This window comes from Callionymus lyra, chromosome 15 (assembly GCF_982586985.1).
Source record: "Callionymus lyra chromosome 15, fCalLyr1.hap1.1, whole genome shotgun sequence".
Classification (NCBI taxonomy): domain Eukaryota; kingdom Metazoa; phylum Chordata; class Actinopteri; order Syngnathiformes; family Callionymidae; genus Callionymus; species Callionymus lyra.
This window is the reverse complement of record NC_141832.1, coordinates 23,039,574-23,052,290: the sequence shown is the minus strand read 5'-3', so window position 1 is coordinate 23,052,290 and position 12,717 is coordinate 23,039,574. Positions and strand designations below refer to the sequence as shown.

The 12,717-nt window shown below is 40.8% G+C and overlaps 1 protein-coding gene across 1 annotated transcript; it reads left to right on the top strand.

The window, feature by feature from the left end:
• The first annotated feature begins 191 nt into the window (after positions 1-191).
• On the top strand, positions 192-12,449 carry LOC148065403 (rho GDP-dissociation inhibitor 2-like). The gene is made up of 6 exons (XM_087808502.1): positions 192-650; positions 3,819-3,992; positions 4,285-4,365; positions 10,679-10,752; positions 11,126-11,189; positions 11,251-12,449. The coding sequence occupies exons 1-6, from the start codon at positions 578-580 to the stop codon at positions 11,445-11,447; spliced, it is 663 nt and encodes a 220-aa protein (XP_087664628.1). The 5' UTR covers positions 192-577; the 3' UTR covers positions 11,448-12,449.
• The last annotated feature ends 268 nt before the right edge of the window (positions 12,450-12,717 follow it).

Below are 12,717 nucleotides of genomic sequence, written 5' to 3'. Positions count from 1 at the left end.
GGAAGATATGTGAGGGAAGCGGAAGAGGGGAGGTGGAGGATGAGCTCATTGCAGTCTCTGGGCTGATGACAGCGGTGGTGTTGGGGGGGGCAGAGGGGGGATCACTGTCTGTATCGGTGGTCGGAGTCTGAGCCACATCAACACTGAGTGCTGCAGCCTGGTGTGGCAACGCTTTTCATGTCTTTAGTTTGTGAACAGAAGTGTGTCCTTTTTTCACAAGACTGCTCTCTGCTTCCTCCCTACCCCACCCTCCCCCCTCTCCATCTCTCTCTCCATCGCTCTCTCTCTCTCTCCAGCTCCACACCCAAGGAAACCTTCGCTGACTCTCCCTCCTCCTCCTCCTCCTCCTCCTCCTCATCCTCCTCTCATTCCATCAAAGTAACCCCTTCTGCTGGAGTCAGACTCGCCCACATTGAAAAGTGACACATAATCTTCAGCAGGAAATGTTTGCCTGATTTCTTTTTTTGTCTCTTTTTGGGTGGACGCGTCCCTCTTTTTTGAGGCTCTGCTGCTACCTGTGGAGGTTCCCCTGGTTCTCCCGGCTGTCGCACCGAGACCAGCCCCGCAGAGAGGCACCATGCTGGGAGTGGACGTGTGTGAGTTTGGGGGTCAAGTGCTGGAGCTGCTGTGGCTGACGGTGTGTTACAGAGGTGAGTGTGTAGTTATTCAGTTTTTGGCATGAAGATGATCTTTAGGTTCATGTTGAATACAAATTAATCTTTTGTGTATGCGTGACTTTTTGCACCTTATATACCTCAATGATGGGCGGACGTACGTCTTCATGTCGAATATGAGGCGCCATTAACACCCAAAGGTGCTGAATCAATAGTTATTGATCACATCATTCATTGTGTGTGTGTGTGTGTGTGTGTGTCCCTTTCTCATATGTCATCGAGCATCACTTGAAAAGTGACTCATCTTAACGTCAGCTAAATAAACATGAGTGAGGTCAGAGTTGTCCGGCATCCATAAATGATGCAGCTGAAGGTTGAACGATCCTGACAACATGTGTGATCAAGGATGAGCTGCTGGGGTGTGTGAAGCATTCGCTTTTCCTCCCACACACTCTCTGCTGAAGTCATGACATTTATTTTATTTTTTTTGGCCAAAATTTAAACTTTGACCAGTAAAGAAAAGCCAAGTTAAGAATAATAAACTTTTCTCGAGTCTGTGTTTTACTCTTTTAAAATATAGTCGGTAGAAGTGAGCATCACCAAATATATATTTATTCCACTTTATCAATAATTTTGTTTGATTTGTGAGCGTTTGTAACATCTTCTGTGACACCTAATTCTTGAACGATAGACGCTCTTTTTATCTAAATCAAATATATATATGTATATATATTTTTGTTTATTTGTATTCTTGCCTGGGTGAGCAGGTTGGATTTAAGGGTTGAGGAGAAACTAAATAGAGGAAGTACAGATGCAAGATAGTGGAGAGGAAAGGGTAGCGAGATAAAAAAGACAGAAGGTAAAAGTGTTCATAAAGAAGAACATTGAACTGTGTTTGATTTAAGTGTAGGGAAGGCAAGGGAGGGTGGGGTTCGACTGTTCTTTGGTAGCTGTCAATCTTCAGACGCTGGAGAAATAGAAATCCTTCTGTTGCTGAGTTCTTCTCGTCGCTCCTCTTCTTCTTTAAACTAAGCTTTGTTTTACTCACTCCCCAAAGACCTACACGCTTTATTCACACAAACTATGACTTGTTCTACTCAGCTGTCAATCAAATCCACTGATGTCACTCCAGCACCATCCACTGAGAGCTGCTGTTATCATCCAATAGAAATGGATCTTTGGTCAATTGGACAAGCTAGTGTTAGCATAGCAAACAAAGTGAAGCTACCTGCTAACATACCGACTGCAAAACATTGTTGTTTGGTGGCTTTAATGTCAGTCATGACGAGGGTGTTTAGAATTTTTTCCTTTTTCAAAAGCGGCTGTGACTACTTCCTGCCAGAGCAGGTTTACAGTTGCATCTGTCTTTATGTCTGTCCCACGAGTAGAACTTATGATACACGAACGACATGGCTTCTCTCTTTAGTACAATCATGTACAGTTTATATCACTTTACAAATATATCAGTGTGTAGTGATCCACATACACAATAACACACACACACTGAGTCAGTTTGTCAGTTAGTGTGAGTCTGCCTCACACTGGTGTCGATGGTGATGAACGACGTTGTGTGTGAGTCGACATATACGAGTCTAATGAAGTCATTTAATAAATCCAGTGACTGGCTTTCAGGAAATAAATACCTTAGTATGGAGAACTACAATTATGAAGTATTTATGTAAGTGGCGATTATACATTTAACTCATTTACATGGAATCAAAATGATAAATAAGGAGACACATATTAACACAAATAAATATGAATTGAAGTTTTGATAGAAGATGTTGAATAAATGTTTCTGGAAAATGGGAAATAAACAAAAACATGTAGAAATATGTTACTTAAGTTATTTGTTTTAAATCAATTATATATAGCTGAAAAATAAATGTATATATCAACAAGGTGTAGCTGATCTGCCATCTTAATCATAGACGTTTAAGGTTGAAATAAATGGAAGAAAATTAAGTCTAGTGGTTTGTATTTATAAGACTTGTTTCCTTTTATGACTCATTTAAGACATTATTTCAAACACTGAACTAACATTTTTGTTCCTGCATATGATGGTATTAACGACAACATAATCTTAGTTGAGTTTGTGTTTGTAGCTTCTTTGCCTCAAGCCTCGACAGCTGAACACACGGATTTGTTGGTTTTCTCTAAACATGTTGGTTTATATGTGCACAGATGAACGCTCTGCTGCATCTCTTCTCAGCTCCAATTTTTTGGCAAACATTTGGACTTGGCCACTGAGCAAAGACATTAGATGATATTTATTTACACTTCCACACATTCACAGTTTAGTGTCGTTTCCACCTGCTGCAGATGTTTTGAGTCATGTTTTACTCAATGTCGGATCAAAGATGGACGAGTGTTTTACATTTTGCTTGCATGAGGCTAAGTGTGCTTGCATGTTCGCTGCATTGAGTAGCTGGGAAAGATTCAACAAGCCAGACATTGTGGATTACGATGAAGGAATCAACAGGCCTTTTTGATCCATCACAAACCAATTCAAAATTAACATACAACATCCTTCAAAAAAGGATTTTGCATATGATTTTCTTTCGTTTTTATCATTTTTACCTTTTTTAGCATTTGAAATACACTGATAGTAGTTTCATTGAACCTCAGGTGGCAATACAGTGAGGGATAAATCTTCAAATAATGGGTGAATTCAAATTAAAAACCTCAAGATTCTCTGAATGTTTGTGTTAATGTGTGACGTGCTCACGAGCATGACGACCATGAGGAAGAAACAAGTCGCCTCTGGCGGTCGTGAGATGAAAACCTCAACCTCTGGACCAGTCAGCTGTGCAACAGAAAAAAGGTGATGTCACCACGCGGCGAGTTGAAAGAGTTGCCATGGTAACGGGGGAAGGCAGGCCAGTTCTTATGGGTGCGGTATACACTGAAACAAAGAGGAGCGTGAACACACATGCATCAGCCAACGTGTTCTTTCATCGACGCAGATTTCAGCGAGAGTCTGCAACCAAGTCAACTCTTGCTTGACACACAACGTTCCCCACATTTTCTGTTTGTGGTTGAATGTGTTCGTCAGTTACCTCGAGGCCGTCACTTACATTCCTCTTATATTTAGCAAGATGGACATTTTGGAGACTGAACCCACTTCAGCTCAATTCTCTGAACAGGAAAATCCGGATGGCTGGTCTCTCTGCTCTCTTAACATACTTCTTCGCTCTTAAAAAGGTTTGTTGTCAGACAAGAAGGATTTTCAGCTGGAGGAGGGAGACGAAGACAGACACCTCAACTACAACCCACCGGCCCAGAAGTCTGTGCAGGAGATCCAAGCGATGGATAAAGAGGACGAGAGTTTGGTCAGATACAAGCAGACGCTGCTGGGGCAGCAGGACTTGGTGGCAGGTGTGTAAGTTACTTCTGTACTTTTAGGTTTGGTTCGTGGTAAAAAAAAGAAAAAAAAAGGGCTGAGCCAGAAGGCTCATCGAGCCTGTCACACAGGGAGAGACTCTGTCATATAAGTGGAGATTAATAAAGTTTGATTTGATTGATTGATTGATTGAGATGCTGGGACTAATGACTTCTATTTAAAGACGTTTGTTCTGTGAAGTAACATCAGGTTGGAAACACTGACAGTGATTGACATGTAGATGCTGACATACATGTCAGAATAAATCATCAGTTTTCTTGTCCTCAGACTCGTCCGTGCCGAACGTGCAGGTGACCAGGATGACTCTGCTGTGTGACGACGCTGGAGAAAACACCATGGACCTGACAGGTGAGTGACAGCTTTTCATCCATCGTCTTCTAGCCGAGCGCTTACACTCACCTGTGGATCGACTCACTCCGGAGCTTCGACCCACGATGCAGCAATCCGTGTGCCTGCAGTGGGTGTGGCCGACTCGATGTTTAGCTGAGTGGACAGTAATAGTGTTTCCCCTGAATGAAGGCAGATTAGGATCATTCACAAGGGAGGGAAGTGAGATGATGGTGCTCACAGTCAGCAAAGACCTTGTGTCAATAGTTTTTGGGATCCACATTCAGCCCTTTCCTGCATTCGAGAATATTTTCCACTTTTGTATTAACGGTACTAAATATGACTTTTTTTTTCTTATTTCTTATACATTTTTAATGTCTGTCCCATTAAACTATATCATATTTTTTAACTACTTAAATAGAAAACACTTTTATTGCTTCATAATGAGTTATTCAAATAAGAACAGACAATCAACTCCTCTCTCTTTGTCCAGATGTTTTTAAAACCACATTTACTGGGATTTGTGTCTCTTTTGCTCACAACATGTTGTGACTTCTATTCAAGTGTCATTCATCAAATTCCGACTGGGGGCGCTATTATAAGATATTAGTAGCAGACACTAATTTCACTACTAATCGTTCTGGGAATGAACAACAGCTACGTTTTTCTCCATCCACATATTCTTCTACCTGTTCTCCTGCCAGAGTTAAGAGAATAGCTGCCATTTTAATGCCCGAATTATACAAGAAGTAGGAGCTCTACTCCGAGTCTCCGATGACAGACCTCTTCAACAGATCGAACCAAACGTATCAATTATAAAATGAAATAATGTTTTGGTTAAATCAGCTCAACCACGTGAGATAAGAACTCTTCTGTTTGCCTCTTCCTTTTCTGCTGAAGGTCTGACGCTGTCAGAGGAAGTTGTGTCTGTGGAGCTAAAGTTAGCAGCAGCGGGATGATGTTAGAGCTGCTGGATCATGTTTCAGATGGACAGCCGTGCCGGCACCAGAGTGATCCAGAGATGGACTTTCCGTTCTCTGCTGATCACATTAGACTGCATTATCAAAGTCAGTCGCACACCCACACCCGTGCACAGACACACATGCAAAGACAAACGCACATTCACAAACTGCGACACACACATGCAAGACACACACATATCCACACAAACATACATGCAAACACACATTCAAAGACATACATTTACACACAAATGCATGCATACAAGAGACAAGACGTACACACATGCAAAGACATACACACGCTCACACACAAACGCATGCATGCAAGACACACACACAGATATGCACAGACTTACACACACTCACATGTACACACACATATACACATGTACGTGCAAATACAGACACAAGCACACACAGACTCCCACACACTCACATGCACACACACAGAAACACACATATACACATGTACGTGAAAATACACACAAACACATAAGAACCGACTCACCCCCACTTACATGCACACACAGAAACACACATATACACATGTACATGCATAGGCACACACACACTCACATGCACACACAAACACACGCCCAGGTCAGTGAGTTCCTCATTTACACCTTTTTTTTTCATCCGCACAGTTAACGTGCAGCAAAATCAATACAGTTAATTCATGTGTCACCCCGCGCATGTGCAGATGTGTGTCTGCCTGAGTGTGTGTAGAGCACAGGTACACAACCTTTTCCACTGACCTATTTTTCCAAGCCAGACACTCCTGGGAGCAGCAGCTCATTTTCTCCTCCTCGGCTTTCTGAACAGGAGAGGAAATGTGGAGGAAGGTAAACATGATGGACAGTGTCGCGAGTGAACGAAAACATTTAAAAATAAACATTAATAATCATAAGATATTATTCACTAGCATTCAGAAGAGTTCCTGGAAGATATTCACATTTCATCCTTCACGGTTCACAGCATTGCAGTGGTGAGCGTATTCTAAGGGGCCACATTTAGTACTGTCACTGATGTAAGGGGCCGTCAAGCAAAATGAAAGAGAGGACAAATTTTAAAAAAATTAAACATTAAATGTAAGGGTCATCAAAATAAGCTTCAATTCTCTCTTTATATATACTGTATATTATATATATATATATATATATATATATATATATATTTATGTAATCAACAATTAGTTTGAGACTGTGTTGGCGTCCTGCTTCAACAACGATATTTCATGTTAGTCTCTTCCTTTTCTGCTGAAGGTCTGACACTATATTATATATATATATATACATACATATGTATATATATATATACATACATACATACGTACATACACACACATAGTGGGTACAAAAAGTAATCAGACCCCTTTCGATTTTTCACTCAGTTTCATTGCAGCCATTCGCTTAAATCATTTAAAATCACTTTTTTCCTCATTAATGTTCACTCAGCACCACATCTTGACAGAAAAAAACCCAGAAATGTAGAAAATTACTGCAAATTTATTAAAAAAGGAAAATCAACTATGACATGGTCATAAGTAGTGAAGGCGAGATGAAGCCTCATTGAACCACTGAAGCCTCCCAGCAGAGTAGTTCATCTTTGGAGCGAAGCCTCGTGAGGCTTCATTGGCACTACCACGTCATCGTGTGGACAATTGGGAGCATTGCATATTTTGTGCGCAAATTATTCTGATAATTAAAAAAATGTGCTTGACTACATTTCTGAAATACTTGTTCATTTTTATTTTTTAAAAAGGCAGTTTTTCCAAAGGTGATTGGCTTCAATCTGTTTCTTTTTTTAAATGATTTATCTCAACTTTATTTATAAAGCACTTTAAAAACAACAGTCGTTACAAAGTGCTTTACAGTGACATGAAAGTGCTAAGAAAGAACAGTTAAAACACACAAAGATAAAACAAGTAAAAAGCACTAAAAACAGCTCGGAGTCTCAGGCTGTGTTAATAAAAGACAGAATAAAATTGTGTCTTAAGACGAGATTTTAAAATGGACAGTAAGGAGGTCTGCTGTACTGTAGCATCCAAACGATGCCACAGAAAAGCTGCATGTAAGTGACGACATAAAATAACACAAGGGAAATTTAACCGATTTTTGAAGGATTATCTTGAGTACCAGGCCGAGAAGCTTCTGCTGACAAGGAGGAGGTTGCCGCTGCTGTGGATGATGCTGATGCCATCGGAGCGTTCCGCATGACAGCATACTCGGAAATTAATCTTCTTTCTGCCTCCTCAGCTTTGGTAACACTGAAGAACCCATATTTCTTTTTTTTTTTTGAGGTCAAGCTCTGCGACTGGTAGATGAAATGTTTGTTTTTAAGGTGACGACCCATTTTTCTTCAGAAAGCTTGACAGTTGCCTAATGGAATGGAGACCACACCTAGATAGACAGACAGGTGTAAGATGGAGTAAATAATAAATGAAAGTAAATGTGATACCTTAAGACATTCTGCTATAATTGTAAAGCTTTCTGAAGAAATTGGTGGGATATCGGTGGTTAATCCCACCATTGCAGCTCCAACAGGCTCCCTCAGGTCACAGATCCTCTGGAGCATCTGGTAGGTGCTGTTCCAACGGAACATTTGGTTTATCACCGTTACCAGTCTCTCCTAAACAAAAAGTAATTGATTTAAGCACAGCTGTGGCAGCAGCTTAAACAAATATTTCACCAGAAATACATCAGTCGAAAAATAACTCACCTTTGCAGTTTGCTTTTACTGTAGCCAAACTTACTGCTGTATGCGTGTGAGGGAAATGTTGCACCCCTAAAACAACAGTTTGTAGTGAGGTGCTAGCATCTATAAAATGGCATGTCACTGCGAGATATGAGTCAGTGTTCAGGGAGGTCCACATATCTGCAGTCAAGCTCACAGCTGTGGCTTGAGAGACGGTTAATTTGGCCTCTCCATCGACATCCCATATCTGTCCTCCACCATAGCTTTCAAAGCCTGAAGAGGGAACTTTTGGGTTAATGGAATATTGGGGAAAATGCTTCATGTTCTCATATACATACCTGCCTAGTTGGGAGAACATAGTTCGGGGTCAAAGCTTTCACAAGCTTTTTGAACCCTTCACCCTCCACAACTGTGAAGGGCTGTGAGTCCTCAATGATTTCTTCTGATCCTCCTGGAGATGGTTCTACTCCTTCATTGAGTCCAGCTGTGTTTCATTAAACTGATCGGACTTGATTAGGAAACACACCTGTCTATAGAAGACCTTACAGATCATGATGCATGTCAGAGCAAATAAGAATCATGAGGTCGAAGGAACTGCCCGAAGATCTCAGAGACAGAATTGTGGCACAGATCTGGTCAAGGTTACAGAAGAATTTCTGCAGCCCTCAAGGTTCCTAAGAGCACAGTGGCCTCCATAATCCTTAAATGGAAGAAGTTTGAGACGAGCAGAACTCTTACTAGACCTGGCAGTCCAGCCAAACTGACCCATCGTGGGAGAAGAGCCTTGATGAGAGGTCAAGAAGAACCCAAAGATCACTGTGGCTGAGCTCCAGAGATGCAGTGAGGAGATGGAAGAAAGTTCCCGAAAGTCAACTATCACTGCAGCCTCCACCAATCGAGGCTTCATGGCAGAGTGACCCGACAGAAGCCTCTCCTCAGTGTAAGACATATGAAAGCCTGCATAGAGTTTGTCAAAAAACACGTGAAGGACTCCCAGACTATGAGAAATAAGATGATCTGGTCTGATGAGACCAATATTGAACTCTTTGGCCTCAATTTTAAGAGGCATGTGTGGAGAAAACCAGGCCCTGCTCATCACCTGCTCAATACTATCCTACAGTGAACATGGTGGCGACAGCTTCATGCTATGATGGGTTTTTTCAGCTTGAAAAACTTGTTGCATCATTCACAAGCAGACCCATGACTGTACAAGCTCTAAAAGCTGCTTCTACTCAATACTAAGCAAGGTCTGAATACATATGACCATGTGATATTTGTTTAAATTTTGTAATAAATATCCAGTAATTTCGTAGTAATTTTTTTTCTTTCAAGATGTGTTGCTGAGTGAACACTAATGAGGAAAAACTAAACTTAAATGATTTTAGCGAATGGCTGCAATGAAACTAAGATTGAAAAATTGAAAGAGGTCTGATTACTTTACATACCCACTGTGTGTGTGTATGTGTATGTATATATATATATATTCAATATAAAATTATCATTAAACAACTCTACCTCTTCTATCAGTGGAATAAATTGAAGAAGCAAAAGTCCCCCAAAAAATGTGAACAAGCCAATGACGACTAGAAGTGTTGAAACTTAGTTACTTAGACTTAATTGCCATTTAACTACGAGAAAATGGGATATATTTAGAGCTGCATGAATATGGTATAAAGGCCATGAGGTGCCAACACTTTTTCCAAATCTGTGTTATATTGCTGCTGGAGACCTTGGCTCCTGCAAGGTAGTAGTAACTTAATCTCCTACCTAAAGAAACTGTCTTTGTAATAGCTGGAACATCTGGTGGAATGATCTTTCTAGTGGATATACTTTAATGTAAGTATATTAAAAGTATGGACGTTGTTTTTATGGTGGAATTTTAAAAATGTTTTCATTGTCTGTGGGAAATGAGCTTGTTAAAAAGTAGATGTATATGGAGTGATGGGTGTTGACATCCGTGTTGGACCTCTCACCCTCTGCTCTGTGCAGAATTCTTATCCTGTTCTCCACCTCTGCACATTACTTCTGATGTTCTCCAGTGCATCCCTCTATCTCAGCATCATCTTCTTCTCCCACTCCGTCCATTAGTGAGCACTCAGGGCGGAAGGCTGCTTTTAAATTGACATATAAAGTGATTAGGCTGTGAATGCACTTTTAAACATCTCCTGCTGCTCCATGAGGACGGTCAGCTCCACGGGGCCACAGAGACCACTGAAGTTAACTTCTACCAGGGCAGCGACCAGCATGTGAGTGCTGAGGCCTCCGTGCTGTCTTGCACTGCATATGCACCATGTGACCTGTTAAACTCTTTTTCATGCAGGATCTTAAAAGATGAATAACTTTATACTCTTTTACAAACATTTTAACAGTTAAAAGGACAGAAAACTCTACCCTTCTGATAGTATTAAAATGTGATTTAATGTTTTATATAATGATCCACTGACACTTTTTTAAGGAATGAGAAGCTATTCCGCCATTTGTACTACAAGGCCCATGATGCAGTTGAAAAGCCAACTACAACTCTCTACGCTCTAGTCGAGGAACTTAAAAACTAGAATAAAGGATAACCTTGTTTGTTCTTGGTAAGGATTATTATTTGAGATAAATCAGAAATATGTGTGTGATAATAACAGAACGTGTCGTATACAGTATTAATGAGTTGTTGTGTTGTTGGGCAGGTGACCTGAGCGAGCAGGAGACGACATTCGTCTTGAAGGAAGGAGTGACCTTCAGAATAAAGCTCCACTTTAAGGTAAGTCACAAACACCTAGTATTTTTGCTCCGTTCGTGTCCACTGTGCCTGTTTATTTGTAAAAGCAAAAATCGCCCGGTTGACATGTTTGAATGTGGCGACCTCTGCTGGATAAACACCGTCAATGCGTAGTTTTAAAGATTGTTTGCATTATTAATGAATTTGAACAAATACGTGCGTAACTTCACTCGTTTAAATCCAGGGTTGTTGTTGTGACACATTCTTAGACATTTGTATATTCATCAGAGAGTCCCTGGTTATCACTTGAGAGCATATCAACTGCTGCAATCCAGACTACAATGCCCTCCTCAGTCATCTGTCAGAGACTCTGAGTAGATTATGTTGTTCTGGTCTAACAGGTGTGTGTTCACAGGTGAACCGAGAAATCGTGGCTGGCCTGAGGTACCATCATGTGGCCTCTAGGAAAGGGATAAACGGTAAGTTTTCCATCCACATGTGTAGATCTGAACGTAACAACCTCCTCAATTGTCCCCGCAGTGGACAAGGCTTCGTACATGGTCGGAAGCTACGGCCCGCTGGCGGAGGAGCACGAGTTCCTGGCCCCGGCTGACGAGGCCCCCAAAGGAATGATTTCCCGTGGCAGTTACCAGTTCAAGTCCAAGTTGATCGACGACGACAAGAACGTTCACTTGACCTGGACCTGGAACATTGACGTCAAGAAGGACTGGGAATAGAACCCCTTCCTCCGTCTGTCCTCGATGAAGAAGAGAAGAGTCTTCGTGTCCTTCTTTTCAAGCCTTTATCATCCCTCTTTCTTTTATACTCCTCCCTGATAAAGACTTTCTCGATATCTTCTTCCTCAACATGTACTCAACTCTGGCTGTAGTTGGCTGTTTTGCCATGAAAGGTCCCGTATCATGCTCCTCCTGAACCATCTTCACTTTTAAGATTCCATTGAAAACCGATGATGTCACAGACTTGGCCGTAAAACTGTATCAGCCACATTTTGTTGTTCGCTACAACCTGTCAAGCTAGCTTTGCGTGTACTTAGGGTTGGTTTTTCATCACCTTCATGTTATTTTTTGAGGCATTAACAAGGCTGAAGAATTCACATGTAATCACAAGATTTATACTATAACTTTCTTAATTGCTCAAAACCTCTGGTCTGACTCTGGATTTAACAATAGCATGCTACCATTTATGGAATTCTAATGCCACAAACCTTTCAATCATTCAAGTCATTCATCTTTGCCACATATAACATTTCTTTTGTCATAATACGGGACCTTCAGAAGAGATATCATATTGTTTACATGTCATTATCTTGATATTACCTTGTTTACGAGGTCACTTACAGGATTTTTCCTTCAACGCATCAGTTCTCTTACATGGCCATTCATGACAAGTGAAGCAATGAACGTGTGTGTTATAGAAAGAAATGCATGTTTGTCATTACACTTCAACAACAGCTCATATCTCAAGAAGTCAACTCACTCTGAAGTTTGAAGCCAGACGTTTTCTAAGAAACTCCTAGACGATTGTCAATATTGTGTCGGGTATATTGTCATGTTGAGCATATTAAACAAGTTGTTGTGATTGACATGTTGGTGTTGGCTTGTTGGGTGTTGCATGGTTTAGCCAAGATTCCTTTTTTTATTGTAAAGATAAATACATGTGATTGAAACAAGAATAAAGATTGTGGCCGATGGCGACGCAGAGCAAAAGTCCAACGTAGCATCCTGTAGCTTTTAATAAAGACCATTTAAGTCAAAATTGTGGATTCCATTTTTATGATTTCAGGATTATACCCACCCTGAGAGACGGAATGATTCGAAGTAAACATCACATTGATGGGTCGTCTTTCTTAATAGGATCTAATTCTAATGTTAATTCCAAAGAGTCGCTCTCATGGAGGGTGAAAGGTCATGTCAAAGTGAAGAGAACTCCACTTTCAAGTGACAAAGCAGATTAAGGGATAATCTTAATCCTGGAGATTAGTACTTT